The sequence below is a fragment of the Hemicordylus capensis genome, chromosome 2 (genome assembly GCF_027244095.1).
Source record: "Hemicordylus capensis ecotype Gifberg chromosome 2, rHemCap1.1.pri, whole genome shotgun sequence".
Taxonomy (NCBI): Eukaryota; Metazoa; Chordata; class Lepidosauria; order Squamata; family Cordylidae; genus Hemicordylus; species Hemicordylus capensis.
Window position 1 is genome coordinate 397,476,916 of NC_069658.1, and position 22,036 is coordinate 397,498,951.

The 22,036-nt window shown below is 45.7% G+C and overlaps 1 protein-coding gene across 3 annotated transcripts in view; it reads left to right on the top strand.

Annotated features, from left to right (window-relative positions):
• The window catches only part of ABCC3 (ATP binding cassette subfamily C member 3), a 131,607-nt gene that overhangs the window by 63,242 nt on the left and 46,329 nt on the right, over window positions 1-22,036 (top strand). Inside the window, exons 10-15 of one of the 3 annotated variants that reach the window (XM_053297974.1) lie at window positions 1,731-1,892; window positions 3,103-3,195; window positions 5,952-6,155; window positions 12,030-12,176; window positions 13,498-13,585; window positions 17,439-17,505. In XM_053297974.1, coding sequence (XP_053153949.1) covers window positions 1,731-1,892; window positions 3,103-3,195; window positions 5,952-6,155; window positions 12,030-12,176; window positions 13,498-13,585; window positions 17,439-17,505 — 761 coding nt within the window. Of the gene's footprint in view, window positions 1-1,730; window positions 1,893-3,102; window positions 3,196-5,951; window positions 6,156-11,593; window positions 11,648-12,029; window positions 12,177-13,497; window positions 13,586-17,438; window positions 17,506-20,352; window positions 20,396-22,036 lie in introns of those variants that run through there. The other 2 variants (XM_053297976.1, XM_053297975.1) reach the window with 2 other exon arrangements.

Below are 22,036 nucleotides of genomic sequence, written 5' to 3' on the forward strand. Positions count from 1 at the left end.
TGTATAATCAAGATTGTACTGTGCATGAGTTTGCTTATGTTTGTGCATTCAAATGAGTGCATAATATAACAATGTGCTGAGTAATAGAAGCCCCTATGAGTGCCTGGTTTTGGCATACCTTTCCTAAATATTGTGGAGAAACAAATTTGTATGAGGAGCCACTGTACACAACAGCTTCCTTAATGCTAACTGCTGCTGCATGGAGAGACTTACAAAGCTATCCTGTGTTTACTTGGAAGTAAGTCTCACTGTGTTCAGTGGGGCTTATTTCACTTAAGCATTTAGGATTGCAGCTTTAGAAGTGGCTTCCATGTGGTGCTGGTAATAGGTAAATTGGTCCTTAATATGAATATTCTCCCCCCCCCCCCAATTTTAAAACTCTCTGATATTGGAAACTGTTTTTTGAGTTAAATGTAGGCTGGTAATGTGGCATTGGGTAAAGTGAAGGTGGTTAAATTATCTCCTAATAATAATACTTAAAATTTGTATCGCACATTTCCAGTATGGAGAGCTCTTAATGTACATTATCTTATTAATCCTCACAACAGCCCTATATAGTAGGCCAGTATTCATTTCATTCATTGATTGCTTGTTTATACCTCCCATCCTCTAAAGAGGATGGGGAGCATACATGGTTCTTCTCCCCCTTGCCTCTGCAAAAGGAGATGGCAATATGGAGGTCAAGCTTTTTTTCCAGATGAAAGCCTCAGCAATTATCCCTTTTACCAAGCTTATGCTCACAATATCCCTGTGATATTAGGCTGAGCAATATTGTGACTGGCCCAAGGTCACCCAGTGAGCTTTATGGATGAGTGAGTATCTCTAGTTGTAATCAGGCCTTCTAACCACTACACTATCCTGGCTCTTTTAGGAACGGAGAGGGAAATGGCTCATGGTAACCCTGAAAGGTTGCCATGGCTGAACTGAAGTGTCAAACCAGGAACATCCAGCTTTTCATGCTTTTAACCACTGTACTGTACCAACCTTAAGATTAGCACAGTAGAGGTTGTCTCTTTCTTCATATCGGGAATAGAAGAACAAAGGTTATAAAATCAAGATTATAACATGGAACAGAGCACTACGCAAGAATAGTCTATGGGATAAGAACCAGTGTAGAGATGTGCATGAATGACTCGTGCATGGGCTGGCAGGGCACGGTTCCCTTAAGGAGCCGGTAAGGAGCCCCTAACTTGCTCCTCCCTGCCCCACCACTTTTCTGGGCACAGCGCAGCAGTGCTGTTCCCTGCAGCGCACATGCATACCGACGATGTGCGTGCCAGCGCCATGTGGAGGCTGCAGGGAACAGTGCCGCAGCCCTGTGTGGGCGGTTGGGTACTGGGTTCTGCAGCTGCACCTGGAGAAGCGGCAGGGTGGGGAGGAGGAGGGGAGGAGCTCCTTAAGGGAATCGCTCCCCGCCCCATCGAGCTGGTTTGGCTCCGGCACCCAAATTGGTTTGGTGCTTCCTAGAGGAAGCACCAAACCTGCTCATGCACATCCCTAGTAGAGTGGTTGGTATTTTGGACTCCGACTGGAGAGACTCAGGTTCCCTGTTTCAATTCACTGGGTGACCCTTACTCAACCTGACCTACCTAGCTGAGTTGTTGTGAGAATAAACTGCAGGAGGCAGGACCATATACAACACACACTGAGCTCTTTAGAGGAAGGCCGGGGTAGACTGCATATAAAATAAGAAAATGTGTCTAAATAAGAGTTTCTCGTGGTCTCTTCAGTCCCTAGTCATTACCAACTCAGCAAAGCGCTCCTCTACCGTTGGAGAAATTGTCAACCTGATGTCAGTGGATGCCCAGAGATTCATGGATCTGACTACCTTCCTAAACATGTTATGGTCAGCACCACTCCAGATCTGCCTCGCTTTATACTTTCTCTGGCAGGTATAGAACCTCTTTTGTCTGTCCTCTCTTATTTGGCATAATGTGTAGCTATCAAGCCAATAATTAAGACTGATGCAGCTGTAGGGGAAATTATTGGGTTGTAGGCACCCTGTTTCTCCCACCAGAATTCCAAAGCATTTGCTTTTAAAATGCTCTATACTTCAATAGTTCTTAATGTGTGGTCTGCCAGATGTTGCTGAACTACAACTCCCAGCATCCCCAGCCAGCATCTGGTGGACCTGCTCTATTTGAACAAGTGACCAATTCTCAGATGTCTGAGGATGCTGGTGGGGAGGTGCTTTTGGATGCCCACAGCTGAGTTGCAATACAATTAGATTTAAAGAGCCATAATAGGAGTATGTAGGGAGGAAAAGCTTTAGCGAGCCCAGACAGTTCCTCATATGGGGCAGGAGGTGCAACCATAATTTTTATTTTTATTTGCAAGGCTACTATAGAAAATTACACTCCTCAGTTTCCCATTGCTCCATAAAACACAAAACAGAAAGGCGGCTTTGAAAGTTCTGCTGGTGTGTCCGTCCCACTCTCTCTCCCTCCTTTCTCTATGACACAGGGAAGCACACTTATCAAGTGGGGTCAAGCACTTTTTAAAAAACTGAAAATGGCCTGTGTACATGCGTGGAGGCCAAAAACATGGCTGCCACACACATGCAGAGGGAGACTTGGGGAGAGGCTGGCAAGGGTAGGGGGAGTTGCCACAGCCCCCCCCCCCACGACCACTGTAGCAGACACCCTCTCTGCAGCCAGTGGTGGGAGTAAGTATTTCGATTTTACTAACTAATATAACACTTAGGGAAGCTCCCCTCGAATCAGATCTGAACTGGTTTGAATTCGAGCCAAGCTAGGCCCTGGTCAGGAACGGGGCAAAACCGAACTAGTCTGGTCTGGTTTGAATTTGAACTGAACCGGGATGTGGTTTTGTACACATCCCTGCTGGTGTTTTTGCTGTTCCAGTTTTCCACCAGGGCATGAACCAAATCACCAACAGAGCCAATACTAAATCTTTCCAAAGCTTCTTGGAATGCTATTGGATTCAATAACCTTTTCTAATAGGCCCCAAAAAGTTTTTTGTTGAAAAATCTATTCTGGCTAATATACTTGCAGGAGGGTAGAGAAGTGTAGTTTCTAGCTTCTTTTAATGCTACTTGCAGGAGAGTGGAATGATGACTGATATGTGTTTTGTCCTGTGAAGGCTTTGGGACCTTCTGTGCTGGCAGGAGTTGCTGTGATGGTCTTGCTCATCCCGTTAAATGCTGTGATTGCTTTGAGAACCAGAGCTTTACAGGTGGGTGAAATCTAGTTTTGTCCCTTGGATTTAATCCATTACAAACTAATTTGATTGCCTGGCTGAGTTCCCCTGAAAAAGAGAGCAGGAGGAAATTTTTTCCAAGTTGGTCAATAGTTCTCGGAGCCATTTGACTGCCGCATGGAATGCTCTGCTTCTCTGCACCCTCCTATCTGCCCTTGGACTCTGCCTTCCCTTGTCTCTATGAGCCTTTCCCTGAGCCTGCATCCTGGATCAAATCCCTGTTCTGTCTCATGTACCCCAACACAATCTTTTTGATCTTTTACCCTGGATGCAGTTCTGCTTGGCCTTCTGCCTGATACTGCAGAGCTGCCTCCTTATAGGTCTCCCAGCCCAACCCACTTTTCCCAGAACCGTGGTGGTTAGGCACATTTTCTCATACTACTTTGTTGTTACTGCCTTTGGCTGAATTCTTTCCCAATACCCTGCTCAGTGTGAAAAGAGGGCAGGGCACATCCACAAACTAGAGGGTACCAATGTTCTCCACTCTGGTAGCAAATTGCTATGCAACATTTGCATCTTTCTGTCTCAGGCACTCTGATGGATGCATTCAGGAAAGGCTGAGCAGCAGAATACTGCTGCTCATTCTGGGCAATTGAAAACAGCCTTTGTGTTTTTCTGGCTCTGTGCAAGTGTTCATACATTGGTGTGTTCAAGTGTTTGGCTTGGCGACTGCAAACAAAAGCACATAGATGCTCCCTCATCATATAACCTGCTATAGTTAAAAACATTAAATGTTGCATTGCAAAAAGTAGGTTTTAATCTGAGAAAGTAGGATGGCTATTAAGTGGTCATTGCAGTAGCTATTGAATAGTGTAAATTGCCACTTTTATTAGTGCAGGTTTGAATAATAGAACTGTAGATTTCAAAGGGATTCAAAAGTCATCTGTTCCAACTCCATTAACTTCTTAACACCTTACACTGTCATTTTCCAAATTATTACATGTTCCAACCAGTGAAACCAAGAGGTGTATGAAAGCAAAGAGTAAGTTTACTTAGATGTGCTGAAGGTATATACCGTAAGCTAAAAATATCATGGGTTTTCTGAAGTGTTCTAGAGTGCATACAGATACAAGTGGCAAGCCACAAGGGTGCAAATCCTTTCTATCTATCTATCTATCTATCTATCTATCTATCTATCTATCTATCTATCACATTTATATACTGCCCAAACTTTCATCTCTGGGCAGTTAACATAAAACAATTAAAACACATATAAAAAGTTAAAACAATTCAACAATTTAAAATCAGTCACAAAATATATGATGTTGCAGTTGCCCTGATGTGTTCTGAGATGCAAAGGAATATAATTTCATGTTCTCATTTAGGGTAGAATTGGGCTACTCAACTTAAACTGTTTTTGGACTACAACTCCCATCATCCCCAGCCACAGTGGTTGGTTGCCAAGGATTATGAGAGCTGCTGTTCAGCATCCACAGGAGAGCTGAAGTTGGCCATCCCAGGGTAGAACTATGCATTGCAAGGCAAACATGGGGTTCTGAAACCTGTGGTGTGCTGTATCGTGCTGATACAAAGTTGGGGGACATCTGCAGGGGAGAAACAGTGATTGGGAGGAAGTGCTGAATTCTTCCTCCACCTACAACTTTTTCCTGTAATCTCCTCCCAGAATATTTTTCCACCCCACCCCCCGATGTGGCTCCAGAATGAGAGAAAATAACCTGCAAGAGGTTAGCGTTAAGATGAAGTACTCCTGCCTACCCAGCTCTCTCCTTCAAATGCCCCCCTTGCCTGGCATTCATGTTATCTCAGTGGAGATGGATTTGGGAACCTTGTGTTTGCTGGAGCAACCTGTAATTCCCTATTTTATTTTATTTTATTTTATTTTATTTTATTTTATTTTATTTTATTTTATACATTTCTATACTGCCCCAAACCAAAGTCTTGGGGCGGTTATCTTACTCATAGCTCAAATGTTATCTGTAGTTTGCCTCTTAAGTTGATTCCCTAGATAATTGTTACAACCTCTTTTTCAAACTGTATTTTAGAACATACCTTGTTTCAAAGAACATATCTTCAATCCAAAATGTAGAACTCCACAATCCACTTACTGGATTGAGCAATCCTCAGATTCCTTTCCTTGAACTGACTGCCAATAATTAATCTGAGCTATTAAAACATTGTGTGTATGCTATATTATTTTTTGCATTGCGTTTCACGTAGATCAACATTAGCTGCACAGTTCCTTCTCATTCTCCCACAGTGCTGTTTCTTTTGTGGATTGTCAGCTGAACAAAAGCACATGTTGAAAAGAAGTTAGTGAAAGGTGGTGTGTGGGTGGGTGGGTGTGTATTAATGTTAAAGGTAGTGAACTGTGTAGATTGCCCTGTTTGCTTGGTTTAAACACGCACACATTCTGCAGGACAAGCCCCAGCCCCATTGGTAGTCAATGCCAAAACCAATCCTGTAGCAGTAATATAGAACAGCAGGGGAAGGGGGGGGGAATGTGTCATTTCCTCCCTTCCCCTGGACGACCCCACCCCCACCCGCCCGATGTCTCATCCAGGCTCCTGTTCTAAGCTGGCTGGAGCCTTGAAGTCTAGCACACCTTTTAGAAGCTTGGGATACGCTACATTTCGTTGCAGGTCCAGTTTGTTGTTTTTAAAGCCTTTCTGCTTATTCAATTGCTTGGAGATCCAGGCATGGGGAGCACCGTAAAAATTATTATGCTTAGACATAACGCTTGGCCTAAAGATGTCACCTAAAAACCATTCTAGGTGGAACAGATGCGCTACAAAGACTCCCGTATTAAGCTAATGAATGAAATTCTAAGTGGCATAAAAGTACTGAAACTTTATGCTTGGGAAACATCCTTTGCGGACAAAGTTCTGGAGATACGGAAGAATGAACTCCGTGTTTTGAAGAAATCAGCCTACCTAAATGCTTTGTCAACTTTTGCATGGGTCAGCGCACCATTTCTGGTAAGTTTTGTTGATATACCTTGTATTATATTGGAGGAACTGCTCTAATGTGTTGAAATTATCCCTGTAACTTAACTGGGAGGAGACGGGACAATACCTCTATGCAAATGCAGTGGGCCTTTCTGCCAAGAGGAACAACGTGGGGTTTTAAATCAAGAATATTTAAATGCACAGTGTTTCTGAGCAAATTGCAGAAGATGGGAGAAAATGTTTGTCACTCAGACATCAGTGTGGCAGAATGGGTAGAATACTCGACTAGAATCTGGGAGACCTGTGTTTAAATCCTTGCTCAGCTAGTTACTAGCTCTCAGCTTGTCCTATCTCACAGGATTGGTGTGAACATAAAATAGGGGAGGAGAACAGCACCCTGAGGTCCTTGGAGAAAAGGTGGGATAAAAGTATAAAATAAATGAAAAACCTGAGTGCTTATATTCATCAGACTGTAATACAGGGGACTGCTGCATAAAACTCCTTTTGAATAACTACCCTTTGGGTTTTTTCAGACAATACTTCGTCTGACCCATCCCAAGTGATAAAGATGTGAGCATGCCATGAGCACACACCCCTACCCCCACCACGTAGCACAGCATTATTTAATCACATGGGGACATGGCTCATCCAAACTACTCCCCTACACAGGCTCCAAATAGTGCTTCAGACAAACCATGGCTCTGTGTGATTTAAGGAATGGTGCACACTAGGAGGAGGGAGACAGATAAGCTCATGCCTTTATCATGTGGGGCAGGCCACTTGGGTGAAGTATCATTCAAACTGGCCTTGACTCAGGAGTGACTCCAGAACAACTAGTTTGGGGAAGCAAAGGGGTGGCAAAGATTTTTCTGTACTCTAAATACTATTCATAGAGGTAGAGCAATTCATGTTTATTTGCCTTATTAATGAAGCTTGCTTGACATTTTCAGACTTATTCAGAAAATGGGCCAGATTCCTCTTAGAAAATCATGCCTTTTGGGATTAGGCCAAACTTTCCAGTTTGCTTTCCAGGCTAGTTTTCTCTTCCTCTCCAAGACCATGTGTAACTTGGGAGAGAGGTCAGTACCGAGGAGATGATCTTGCACCCCGCTGCTGCACACATGGTCTTACCTAGCACATGGTCTTACCTTCCTGGCTAGGAAGGAAGTTAAGAGGTTGGCCTGCTTCTGCTGCTTGTTTTGGGGTAGAGAAGTGAGTGAAAGAGGCTTCTTTAAACAATAGAGACATTTTTGTTTTTATTTTATTTAACATATTTGTATAGCGCCCAAAACGCAAGTCTCTGGATGGTTTACAACAAAACAATACAAATAACAAATACAAAGGTTAAAACTTTACAATAATTTAAAATTATTTGTTCACCCAGGATTTTAATTGGATACTGTTTTAACAAACTATTAAAACAGTGTCTAACTAAAAGCCTGGGTGGACAAATGAGTTTTGACTTAATTTAAAACAATTAATTCAAGCTATAGGATCATAATATACTATAACTATTGTCTGACACTTTGCTGTAAAGTTTTAGTCTGGTAGATGGGGGAGCAGTATTTGGGGAAGCACTTGATACCTCTTGCTACCCCTTGGAGTCCTCTCTGCCCTAATTAGAAGGTGGTAACTAGTAGGGATGTGTACAAAACCGGTTTGCCCGGTTCGGTTTGAATTTGAACCAGGTTCGAACCAGGAGGTGGTGGTTCGATTTTGGTTTTGCTCCAACATCCCCCTGGTCCGGTTCAAATTCAAACCGTTTTGGACCACTTCAGACCTACAAAAATTGGTAGGGTGGTAGCTGGTGCCCAGGGATACCTGCCACCTAAACCCCAAAGCAATCGGACATTTGTACGGTTTTTTATGAATTTTTGAATTTTATTTTTATTTTTTTCTCATAGGGTATAATGGGACTCGAACCAGTCCATTATTCCCTATTGTGGAGCACCCATGGGTGCCAACAACTACCCAAACCTCAAAGCATTTGGACACCCCTATGATTTTTTATGAATATTTGAAATATTTTTAATTATTTTTCTCATAGGGTTTCTCATAGGTTTTCTCCATAACCCTAACCCTAACCACCTACAAAGCTCCAAGGCAATCAGACACTCCTCTGATTATTGGTGAATTTTAAAATTATTTTAGAATTCCTCATAGGGTATAATGAGGATTGCAGCAAATGTATAGCTTCAGGCCGGGGGGGGGGATGGGTGTTCTAGAGTGGAGTGTGGTGGGTGGTAGTTCCCAAGGTGGGCAAGGAAGCTATCAGAATTATTTGAAAGGAATTGGGCAAAAGGCTGATTTTTAAGTGATTTTTGAAGTTTATGCGACTTTTAAGTCTTTTCTCCATAAAGAAGCATGGAGGTGTCAGCAAATGTATAGCTTCACGTTGGGGGCAAAGGGGTGGCCTAGAGCAGAGTGTGGTGGGTGGTAGTGCCCAAGGGGGGCCAGGAAGCTATCAGAATTATTTGAAAGGAATTGGGCAAAGGGCTGATTTTTAAGTGATTTTTGAATTGTATGTGTCTTTAAGGTTAGCAATGAGAGTGGATTCATGGTTTGTCATTGAAAACCTCACATGCTACCAAAGAATCTACACTCAGAACACTTCAGAAACAACAAAACCCACTACCCCATGGGTTAGCAACCCATGCGGGTGGTTGGCACCCTCTCTCTGGACCACCCCAGCACCCCCCCAAGTGCAATTATGGGGCTGCTGAAACCTCCATTTTTCCCTATGGAGAAAAACCTTAACGCCACTTGTGGGGTGCTGGGGTGGCCCAGAGTGAGTGGTGGTGTAGTGAACAGATGGTGCTAACCACCCCCATAGTTTCGAGTCCCATTATGCCCTATGAGAGAAAAATAAAAATAAATTTCAAAAATTCATAAAAAATCTTACGAGTGTCCAATTGCTTTGGGGTTTGGAAGGTAGGTACCCATGGGTGCCAGCTACCACGCCACCCATTTTGGAGGTCCGAACTGGTTCAATCTTGTTTGAACTGGTTCGTAGCTTTTGGACATAGGGATGGGAGACTGTGCTTAGAGGACAGGAGCCTCACAATTAAAATCCCTTGAAAATTAAAAGGCTGAAATCCTGCCTTGCTCATAGCAACTGCCCCCTGTCATAGAGGCAGGGTGACTCTGGGACTGTCACACTAACACTTTTTAAAATGTTGATTTCAACAGATTAGGGTAGATTTCCCATTGAAAGCAATGGGAGTCTTTTGCCTTGAAGGCCCTCTAGTGGCAAAGCTTCCATTTTTGTGTACTTAGTATGGGCCTAGCCACCTAATGGCACAGAGGGGAAATGACTTGACTATCAAGCCAGAGGTTGCTGGTTTGAATCCCTGCTAGTATGTTTCCCAGACTATGGGAAGCAGCTATATCGGGCAGCAGCGATATAGGAAGATTCTGAAAGGCATCATCACATACTGCATGGGAGATGGCAATGGTAGACCTCTCCTGTATCATACCAAAGACAACCACAAGGCTCTGTGGTCGTCATGAGTCGACATCGACTCAACAGCACACTTTACCTTTTGGTATGGGCTTGGTTTGGGCTGAGCCCTTGTATACTCTTGGGGTCAGACTACTCATCCCAAGCTTCACCTCTTCCTGAGGAGGGGAAAGCCTCAATGGAGACGTCCTCTGTCCTGGAGCATAACCCTCTATTGCCTCATCACTATTTCTCACTAAGTGTGCTGTCTTCATTGCCATGGGGAGCAAGAGGCCCTTGAGAGCGAGGATGTCTTTCCCTTGATGGACTCTGGCTCAAGGGATTTATCCTTTAGGGTTCCCAACTTGGGGGCCTCTGAATGGTTGGCCCCTGATACCAAGTCCAGCACTTCTGCCATCTGCACAGCTAGCCCTCCTAACTTAGCTTGCCCCTTTCCCTCTATGTCACTGTCCAGATTGCTGCTCAAAATAGAGGTCACGATGCATTGGCTAATATCTAACTGAAACATTTATTTGGAGTTGGGCGGGGGGCAGAATGATGCTTATGACACGGTAGGTCTTACAGATCAGGCAATAGCTATCCGGCCTCACCTTGTTTTCACAAGCTTCCCCCTATTCCCAAGATATCGTCATTAAATGCAGACCCAAGAGAGGGAGAAAATTCAAGGCATGTTAGTCCTTCTGTGTTAGTTCTCATTGTGGCACTATACACTGAAAAATAATTTTACATCTTGTTCCTCTCTTCTAATCTGGGGTTCCACGCTAAATCTCAGATCCATAGTGGCCAGCAGGAATATCTGATACTCCAGTGTTCTAGAATATTGGCTGACATCCAGACTACCCAAACACTGGTGCCTGAAGAGTTCCAGACTAATACTGCGCTGCTGCTTGCTTGCATGGGGGCGGGGATTTTAACAACTCCCCCTTCAACTGGAAACTGTGTCACCCAAAAATATTCCCCTCATGGATGCACAGCCTTCAGGAACATGTTTTTGGGTGTCACTGAGTGCTTCTAGGGGAAGGGGAGGTTCTTGAAATTTGTGCACCTCCCCACTTCATGAACTGTGGGGCTGAGTTAGTTAACTCTTCAGAGGCACCTGTGCTTCTCCCATAGTGTCAGTGCTTGTAGTTTGGATGTCAGCCAGGGAGTTGTTTGAACATTGCACCTGCTAAAGATGGAATTACTAGTTCTCCTTTGTGTCCTGTTTGCATTGCTGTACAAGCAGTGCCATGCCATCTTTTTCTGTAGCACATTAGCATAACAAACAAGCCAAGCAACTGTTCGATCATCCAGTAAAAGACTGCTGCTTTTATTTTTACATTTTCAGTATGACTACAGTTCTCAAAAATATAACCAAGAAGGTGGAAAGTTATCACCAAGTTCAGGAGGACGTGGCTAAAATGTAGTATCAGGGACGCTATAAAAGGGACGGTGACTTCTTTCAGTAATTGAAGTCCTGCCCCAATGAAGAGAACAGGAAGGAACCTAAACTCTGGCAAAAGAAATGCAAAGCGATAATAAGGGATGCAAAAAGAGAGTTTGAGGAGCATATAGCTAGGAGTGTCAAGGGGAATAACAAAAAACTTCTTTAAATATATCAGAAGTAGAATAGAAAACCTGCCAGGGAGGTGGTTAGATCCTTAGATGATGAAGGCATGAAAGGAATTATTAAGGAGGATAAGGAGATTGAAGAAAAGCTGAATGAGTTCTTTGCATCTGTCTTCAGGCAGAGGATACTGATCATATCCCCACTCTAGAATTGAGCTTTTCAGGTTTGGAGGCTGAAGAACTGGGCCAATTTGAGGTGATGAGAGAGGATGTTCGAAACTGTCTTGAAAAACTAAAAACTTAACAAATCGCCAGGGCCAGATGGCATCCACCCAAGAGTTCTGACAGAACTAAAATGTGAAATTGCTGGTCTCCTAGCAAAAATATGTAACTTGTCCCTATAATCAGGCTCTGTACCAGAGGAATGGAAAGTAGCTAATACAACTCCAATTTCAAACAGGGATCAAGGGAGATTCGGGAAACTACAGGCTGGCTAGCTTAACTTCTGTGCCAGGTAAATTGATGGAAAGCATTTTTAAGGACAAAATTTTTAAATGTATAGATTGTATGGTTTTAAATGGTTTTAGACCAATTCATGGAGGATAGGTCTATCAATGGCTACTAGTCTGGTGGCTATATGCCACCTCCAGGTACAGATGCTTCTAAATACCTGTTGCCTCTAAATTTAGATACCTCTACAGTTGCAGGGAATCAACAGCAAGAGAGAGGACATGCCCTCACCTCTTGCCTGTGGGCTTCTCAGAGGCATCTGGTGGGCCACTGTATGAAATAGGATGCTGGACTAGATCGGCCTTGGGCCTGATCCTGCAGAGCTTTTCTTATGTTCTTATAGGTAACAGACAATGTGTGTTTGAAATCAAGTTTCTGGCTTCCAGGTTGCGTTGACCACTTTTGCTGTTTATGTCTCTGTGGATGAAAAGAACGTACTTGATGCAGAGAAAGCCTTTGTGTCTCTCTCCCTGTTTAATCTTCTAAGGTTCCCACTCTCCATGCTCCCCCAGGTGGCTAGCAACATTGCACAGGTAAGGATGCTGCCAGTCATTCAAAACAAACAAATAAAAAACTCACACTGAATACAAACCAGAATGCAAAAGGGGGGATGATGGGGTGTGACAGGGAGAAGAGAACTACAAGCTCATGGCTAAGTGTATGGGCCAATTAGACATGACTGTGGTGGACCTGCTGGTTTAAATCCAGGGCCCCAGACACATGTGGCCTCAGTAATTTGTACCTTAGTCATATCCAGACTATACTATGTGGTGGCCAGACACATTGAGCAGGGCTTTTTCAGTTGTGGAACTTCCTTCCTAAGATGTGCCCCTCACTTCCACACTGTTTTAATTTAGGCAGCTGGCTAAGACTGTGCTGTTCCAGCTTGCTTGTGTAATTGTGTGATGCCTGTGGTGTAGATTTGTATAATTTGCTGCAGTCAATGGTTCTATTGTTGTTTTGATGGATTGCTGCTGATTTTTGTTTTGATGATTTTGTATATTTTGTACTAGGTTTTAATGGATTTTTATCACCTTAAATTTTTTTTAATAGATAGGCAGGAGATAGATGTTTTAATAAATAAATTTGAGATGAGGTCCAATTTTTAGAGCAAAGGGGCACACGGCCATCTGTTTGTGAACAGCTCAAATGACTTCTCTAGTCATCCTGTGCTTTTTTCAGCCAAGCCACTTCTGGTGATATCAGAGCTCAGGTGAAGAGAAAAGCACCTGGGGACAAATGGAGAGGGGCAGCAGCAGGGAGTGGGTAAGCTACAGGTGAAGAGAGAGCTTAGCATCCACATCCAGAGACATCTTTTGCTCTAAAGCTAGATATCTTAAAACCAGCAGTCCCAGGTTTAAGCAAATTGAGTCTCTTGTCATCTTTAGTTTGGCTTCCAGCTGGGGTCAAACCCTGGCTGAACTTTAACAAATGTGAATTAGCTGCTACCCACTGCTAATGGCACAGCAGGGAAGCAACCTGCCTAGAGAGCAGGAGGCTGTTGGTTCGAATCCCCGCTGGTGTGTTTCCCAGAATATGGGAAACTCCTATATTGGGCAGCAGTGATATTGGAAGGTGCTGAAAGGCATCATCTCATACTGTGCGGGAGAAGGCAGTGATAAACCCTTCCTGTATTCTACCAAGAAAACCACATGGCTCTGTGGTCGCCAGGAGTCGACACCGACTCAATAGCACAACCTTTCTTTTCCTTTCCCTGCAGCAGTAAAGTAACTTGAGAGTCTAGTTGATAGCCCTCATCCATTCAATGATTGCATCAGTTTTTGTTCTCTACTTCCCTCAGGACAGAATTAACATTTCTTGTTTTTGTTAAAATGACAATCCTTTGTTTCACAGGCAAATGTTTCCCTGAAGAGGATTCAGTACTTCTTGTCACATGATGAACTTGATCCAAGCTGTGTGGAAACCAAATTGATTACTCCAGGTAAAACATTGGTGTGGCATGTCGAGCACAGAGAGTGGGACAGAAAAGGCTGGTGGGATTGGATTGCAACATCTAAGGGGAACAAATAGCAAGTATTTTCTTGGAAAACAGATGTTAACTACTGTGGGCTACTTCATACATATGTGAAATGATTGCGGCATGATACAGTAGCTTACATGTGTGTATTACTCATCAGATCCACAAATAGAACTTTCATGTATCCTCAAACACAATACTCTCCTATGGAGTCAGCTCATGAATTCAGCAGTTCACTGTCTGTATTTCTGTTTGCAACCTCGTTGAAATGGGCCACCACCCAATCTGAGGAAATGTATGTTTTTCATCAGTCTTCCCTTCTCTTGATAGCTGACTATGACTCCCAAAAATATTTCCCTGAGAGCAGCTCAACCCTTAGGGATATATTTTTGGGATTCACAGTCAGCAACAGAGGGAAGAAAAATCGATGAAATTCGTGTGTCCTCTGGAGTGTGCACTCTGCATTGCTACACATGAGCTTTGTTAGTCTGGATGTCAGTCATGGTTTGGTAAGACAGGGCTGGTCCAAGTCTCATCCAGTGCCTCAGACAGTGCAGTGGGCCACCACCCCTCCCACTTTTCGATCACTACCTCCCTTGCAGCATGCTGCGCACACCTTTTTTTTACCCCACCCCAGTGGGGCTCCTTCATTTTTCCAGTAGTATGCAGAGCCTACAACTCTTTCCTCTTCTCCCATCTTGGCAGAGCTCCCTTTGTTAACTTCCTTCCAGCTCTCTCTCCCTCCACCAACCATTTTCCCAGCAGCAGGCAGTACTGGTGGCCCTCGTTATTCATGGGAGCTCCGTTCCCACCCATTTCCTCAGATAACAGAACTGCAAATAAAGAAACCGTAACCCTATGTGGGGGGGACAGAACTAATCTCTTGCTCTCCAGCAACTCCCCCAAAACTTGCAAATCCTCTGATTTTTAGTTCCTTTTTTCTGAAAAAGAGCTACAAAATGGCGGCAGGAAATGATGCTGGAAGTCATTTCTGGCCACTCGAAAACTGCAGATAGGTGAAAATAACCCTATTCCCCCCACCGCACAAATAAAGGGTCCCTATGACCCAACTGCGGATACGTGAAACCGCAGTGCCAGGACTGCAGGTAACGAGGGCCACCGATGTTCTGATCTTTCAGGAATGTTCACACTTTGCCAAACAATCTCCTTCAAATGTATTCACCCTCTCTCTTGCAAGCATTCACATAACATTAATACAGGGTTGAATTAATTACCACAGCGTTTCCTCACAGGCTTTGTGATACTCTGATATTCTCCAACCCTTTCTAACCGAATTTAAGATTACATATTTTTGAGTGTTTGCATGTTCACAGGTGCCAGCCGTTTACTTAAGAGCAAAGTATAGTATTTTTCCCTGCAACATGCAGACAAGTTCTGAAGCTTTTAAGAGTTTAATCCATGTGATTGTGATGGAATGAGGAGAGCTGCTCTTGTGGTAGCAAGCATGACTTACCTAAGCAGGGTCTGCTCTGTTTGCATATGAATGGGAGTCTTGATGTGTGAGCACTGTAAGATATTCCCCTTAGGGGATGGAGCCGCTCTGGGAAGAGCAGAAGGTTTCCTCTCTGGTTTCTCCAAGATAGGGCTGAGAGAGATTTCTGCCTACAACCTTGGAGAAGCTGCTGCCAGTCTTTGTAGACAATACTAAGCTAGATGGACATATGGTCTGACTCATTATAAGGCTGCTTCCTATGTTCCTATGATATTACCTTCTACCTCTTTGCAATGAACACTCTGAATTCTGCAAGCCTAAAAAGATAAAATGAGAGCGAACGTTGCAGTGCGGCACGAGTGATCATAGCATTTGTAAATTATCTTCTGGAAGAGTTCTCAGGCATATTTAGATGTAATAGGCTAATGATTTGATCACCCAAGTCCTAACACAGACTGTCTCCTTCATCTAATATACAGCTTCCTTGTATGCAAGTCTCGCTAAACAAAGGGAAAGAGAGAAAAGTGAAGGGGAGCTCTGTGATGCTTAATGCAATTTCACAAGTAAATCCTTCATATTTTGTAATGTCAAGGCAGAAAGTCAGAGCTTCTCTGGCAAATGCCTCTCTTGCAAATGCCTGCTATTGCACATCACCCTCCCAATGACATCCTATTGGTCTTTAACAGCTTTTGAGATAGGCTTTCCATTTGCAGGAAAAGGAAGGCTTTAGCTGTTGTTAAGTTACTGGAAACTAGACTGAACACAGCACTTGAGTATATCTCTAGAGAACAGCTATGTCTGGCTAGGGGAGATAAACAAACATGCATCTCTGTAATTGCAAAGGGATAAATATTTAAGCTAGGATTGCTGAATGTTCCTTATTTAAGCATTTCTCCTCGTTCCTAAAACACAGTTGCTATGTGGTTGGTTGCTGCTGCAGAAGCCCACCATTCCATAGTACTCAATAGAGTATATCCAGCAGCTCTCCAGAATGTACGACTTGTGCATTGAAATTCTGATCTGGCAGTAACCTGCAGCATGATTTGTGGCCTGAAGAGATGCTGCTTGAGGAATAAGAAAGAAGGAAACTTTTCACACGGGCTCATGTCCAGGGTTCCAAAAAAATTGGTTGGCCTTGGTAGCCAAGTCAACATTTGTTTATCACCGTGACCTTGCCGCCGCCACCTCCTCTTCCTTCAGTGCAGTCCTCAGGGGCGGATTAATCTTTTTGCCACCCATAGGCAGCCAAAGACTAGCCAGGAAAAAGGGTAAGGGGGCTTGGGAGGGAAACTTAATTCTTTTTTACCTTTAAAAATGTCACACTGTGGTGCAGTGAGGATGACGGTGACAGCGCCGCCCGCCTCCTAAACCGTCACAGGAGGTGAGGTCAGTCGGGCATGTGCAGAGGCCCTAAACAGGCCGGAATTGCCCGCTCTGTGAGTAAACCGGGCTTGAATGAGGAGCTCTTTAGTCACCAGCTCTGCCTCCAGCACCCGACCTCACCGCCTGTCATGGTTTAGGAGGCGGGTGGCGCTCTCGTCCCTGCTGCGCTGCCGCCACACAGCAGCATTTTCAAAGGTGGGGGGGGAGATTTAACTATCTGTCTCTCTCTAAGGTGCCGCTCCCCAAGATTTGCCGCCATAGGCAGCTGCTATGCAGTAGTCCACCTGTGACAATGCTATGCATGTCTATCTGAAAATTTGATCCACTGTGTTTAATAACCTAGCCTACTTCACAGGGTTGTTGTGAAAGAGAAACTCAAGTAGGTAGCACACTGATCTGGGCTCCTTGGAGGAAGAACGGAATATAAATGTAAAATAATAATAATAATGATGGCACTTACTCCAAGACAAACAGCATTACTCCCTGACCTTATCAGTATAATCCCCTACTCCTCTGTTGTGCTGGGCTGCAGAGGCCTTTAGAAGCCCAGCACAACTGCAGGGATGACCCTCATCCCCCCCACCCCACCCCACAAGCTCAGAATTGGAGCTACAGGGAAAGGTGGGGGCCCATTTTGTCAAGGCGCCACCGCTGCCCACCATAAAAAGGGCCAGCCGAAGCCTCCCTCTCCAGTTTGGAGCTGGAAAGGGAGCAGAGATCTTTTCCACAGCTGTGCTCTGCAGGGTTGCTCCCTTCCCCCTTCTGGGTTCCAAGCTGGAGAGGAAGGCTGGGGCTCTTCTCCTCTCCTGACCAGATGGCAATGGGATGAGGCATGGTGTGGGGGGCAAGCAGAATAGCAGACCCTTCCTCATGTCTTAGCCGCTTGTCCACCCCAGCCTTTCTTTCTCACAAGAAAGGCCTGATTGTGAGACTTCTCTCCCTCACTGTATTTGTTGTTTTCTTTTTCTTTTTTTGGTACAGGGTATGCTGTTACTGTAAAGGAAGGAACATTCAGCTGGGCAAAGGGTCTTGAGCCAGCTCTGAAAGAGTAAGGAAAGCTTTACTTGCTTGTATATATTGGTATTTTCTTGCTGCCTGTAGTCCCTGGGACTGAGAAGTTTTAATGAATCCTTGATGTTACTGAGGCGTAGCAACTTCCTACTTATTTGATTATTCATTATTCAGAACTCTTTGCTTACCCAGTGACTTGAGACCATTTACTCCCTGAATGATTGCTCAATTCAAGCAAGCTTTGAGTCACAATTTTTGAACTGTGTGTGCCACTTTGCTACATTGGACCAATTCCTCCTCCCCCGCAAGTACAGGCACACCTGGCACCTTCATTTCCTGTTGAAATCAAAGCAATGTCAGGTTTCATTTTTGGCTTTGAAAGGGTTAGGTCTCTGGCCCTCTTAGCTGTAGAAGGAAAACAGAAGGGTAACATCACTATTTCACAGGGCCATTTTATATATTCAGCAGAAACATACTATATGTATGTAGTAAACATACATATAGAGTGCATATCATACTGAACCTCTGTCATTAAGCAAAAAACAAAACAAAACAAATACCCAGCAAACTGAAATTCTAAGGGGTGAAAAAAGAGAAAATTCAGCCAAAATCACTGTAAGGCTCTGAGCCAATGCTAGCACAGGTGCACAAAGGGATTTCTTGCCAGCATGCTCCTACAGATGAATCTGGAGCACCATGTCTATGTTGCTGCTGCTATAATATGATAAATAAATAATAAGTATTGGTGGAGTAGAAATCTAGTGCAGATCAGCTGGTGTACTGTGGTGGGTGGTTACTGGTTGGAGAACAATTGCCCACACTATATGGGAATTTCACACCTCTTGTCCTGAGTCCTGTATCTTTAAGGTTGAAGGTAGAGGGAGGGATTGAGTTGTACTGAAGTGGGGCTGGTTTCAGTGAGGCTGGCCAAACTTGCACCAATATTCTCCTTGCATAGGTAAAACATCTTTTATGTAAGCCATTTAAATCCCTCACTGGCATTTAACACAGTGAATAAGTGCTTGAAATTGGCTAGTTGCTTTGAGAGTGAAGATGTCAAGCCATGCATTACTGTCCATCTCTTTTCAGAGAACCGAGTACATACTACAGAAGTGTAAACTGGGGAAGTTGTCAAAAAGCTGTTTCCTGAGGCGTTGTTTCAGAACTATGTAGAAGGCAAACAGGACTGAACAAGTCCAGTAACAACATAAAACCAAATTCTCCAGCACGACAGGGCAAATCTTGTCCTCAAAATAGATTATGGCAGGGTTTCCCAACCTGTGGTACTCCAGATGTTGCAGAACTGCAATTCCCATCACCCCCAGCCACAATAAATTGTAGCTAGGGATGATGAGGTTGTAGTTCAGCAACATCTGGAGTACCACAAGTTGGGAAACCATAGCTTATGGGAAGTTTACTTGATTTCCCCACATTGGCATGAATAATTCTGATGGCAGCATATGTAATTGTGCAGAATCTGGGCTAGCCGAGGGCCTCTTCGCTCGATACTGCAACTCATGAGAGCTGCTTCTTAGTTACCTCACTCCACATTATTGCATGAATGGTGGGGCCAACTGTACATATCCTTTCCATTTGACTGTCATCCCTCTTGAAGGGAGGCTGACAGGTGGGAAGGACCCATGTGATTGACCCCGCCCATGTTATGTTAGTCTTCATCACCACTGTATAGGATGAAACCATGGAACAGTGACTCCTGTGCTGCTGACGTTATGTACAAAGGGGGCTAGAGCTGGAATGGTGTAGGACTAAGAAACATTGACAGTATAGGGAGAGGGGCTTAGACCAAGGAGGCACAGGGTACATGTCCCTCACTGTGGCCAATGGAAACCCTCTGTGTTGGCTCCTTGTGCACATTCAGACTTTAACTATGTGGCAGGAGTCAGCTAAGCACTTTTCAGTGCAAGTAATTACATTGGCAAAGTTAAGTATGTGGCTACCTTTCTCCCCCACTGAAATCAATGAGGCATAAAAGTACTTAATGTTGGCTGGATTGTGTCTATGCTTTGTTTTTGTTTTTGGTTGGTTGGTTTATAAACTAGAATTTTGCATTTTCAAGATTCCAGTGGCTGCTACGGGGATTCCCTGCTATGGAGCACCAGGGTGTTTTTCACACAGCAGGTTTTATCACAGGTTTACTGCAAGGCTTTACTGTGAGTTCAAACCTGCCTGAAAAAAACGAGGCAAAAAGTGAATTTGTTTACCCTGGATATAAATCGGGCTACAACACGCAACGAAAAACCCGAATTGTGTGTGAAGTGCTCCCCGATAGCTCACAGGGACTTGGGGTAAATCTGGCCATTATGTGAACGCACACCATCCATTTCAGAGAAGATGCAAGCTAAAAGCCCTGTGTGAAAAATGCCCAGGTAAGCTAATGTATAGAACACCTGTAGCCAGGGCAAAGAGGAGGAGAATAAAGCTTGGTAAAGGGCCAGCCATACAGATCTGCTGCTGCTGCTTCTACTACTTGCATAGAAAAGTAGCAAATAAAAAATGAGAAGTATTTTTGGCATTCAAATATTATCAAACAAATAGAGAACAAGGAACAGGTAGGAAAATTATAGTTACTGTAGCAGATTAGAAATACATACATTGTACCTAGGAGATAAGGTTGCTTGTGGGAGCTTCAATAAAACATATGAAAAGGAAATCAGATTTCTTTTATTGTTACCACACTTGCTCCAGACATGCATACGCTACCAATGTGTGAATCTGCTTTGCTTTGACTAGAGTTGGGGAATCTATATTATTATTTCTCCTGGGTGCACCTTCAAATGTGCGTCCCAGTGCCCCAGCTGATTGGCTGGGTGGCGGAGGCGCCTGATTGGCTGGCGCACCCAGGAAAATTGGCTGGCGGCGGGTCAGGCCGCAGCGACAGTGGCAGTGGGGCCGGCCCGACCACGGAGGTGAGGCAAGGTGGTGGGCCCGGCCGTGGAGGCAAGGCAGCGGCGGCAGCACTCAGCCCAGCAGCCTGGGCCCGTGCCCGCCTGGAGACTGGGGCAGAAGGTGGGGTGGGGGGAGAGGTAGCCAGCCCCAAAGAGGCCGGCCGCAGAGGTTGGCAAGCGGCGGCAGCAGGCCGCAGAGGCAGCACTTGGCACAGAGGGCCCGAACGCAAAGGTGGCACTCGGCCCGGCGGCAGGCCAGGCCGCGAAGGTGCTGGGCCTGGCCGCGGAGGCGGCTCTCGGCCAGGTGGCAGCGGGACTGGCTGCCGAGGCCAGGCACCCGTGGGAGGGAACCGGGTGGCGGGACTTCCCTGTTAGCCACCCGGGAGGAGGAGTGGCGGCGGGGCCCTCTTTGGCCACCCGGCGCCTGGTAAGGAGAGTAAAATGGGGAGGAGGGAAGGGGGAGGAGAGAGCAGGGGGAGGGGGAGGGCAAGAGAGTGGAGAGTGAGGGGAAGGGCAAGGGGGAGGGGGCAAGAGTGTGGGGGGCAGGGGGAGGGCAAGAGAGTGTGGGGCAGGGGCAGGGGGAAGGCAAGGGAGCAAGGGGAAGGGGGAGGGCAAGGGAGCGTGGGGCAGGGAGGAGGGGGAGGGCAAGGGAGCATGGGGCAGGGAGGAGGGGAGGGCAAGAGAGTGGGGGGCAGGGGGGAGGGGGAGGACAAGAGAGAGTGGGGGAGGGGAGAGGAGGGGGAGGGAGGGCAGGAGAAACTGTTGCAGGAGGGTGAGAGAGAGGGGTGGGAGGGGAGGCAGGGCAAGAGAGTGGGGGAGGGGGAGGGCAGGCAAGAGAGAGTGGGGCGGGAGGGAGGGGAGGGTGCAAGAGAGTGGGGAGGGAGGGGAGAACAGCCAGCCCCAAAGAGCGCAGAGATGCTCTGTGCGGGTTGGCTAGTCAGCTCTAAAAACCAATCTCACATGTCTGTGTAGCAAGGGATTGCACTCAGGACACAGGCACCTGTGTTTCCTCTAAGGTGCACACGTGCATGCATGTCAGCCCCACCCCCCCACGCACTGCTGCCCAACTGGTCCTGGTTTCCCCTTCTCCCCAGCCGGGCTGCCGCCGCCTCCTCCTCCCAGTTTCCCTCTCTCCCCGGCAAGGTCCCAATTTCCCCCTCTCTCCAGTCGGAATGCCACCACCAGAGGCGTAACTATGGGGGGGCAGGGGGGACACGTGCCCCGGGCGCCGTCCTTTCTGGTCACGTGGGGGGCGCCGGCATGACAAAAAAAATTTTTTTTAAATTTTTTAAAATTTTTTTTGTTAATACAAATGTTTCCTGCTCAGTGCAGCAGTGCTGCAGCAGTCAAGGGAGCATGTCGGCGCCCCCTCCCCCATGAGCGGTCCCTTCCGCGCCGCCCGCACACCCCCCCCCATTGCTTTGCTGGCGCCTGGCGGCCAGTCAGTGGCCTGGCTTGGCGGCGGCGGCAGGCGCTTGTGAGGAAAAACCTAAGTATAATGTAGTATGTTGGGGGGGGCGCGGGGGGCGCCATTTCAGTGCTTGCCCTGGGCGCCGTTTTCCCTAGTTACGCCTCTGGCCACCACCATTGCGACCGCCACTGCCTCCGCCTCCTGCTCTGGTTTCGGATGCAGATCTCATCCAAAGTCTCGTGAGAGGCCAA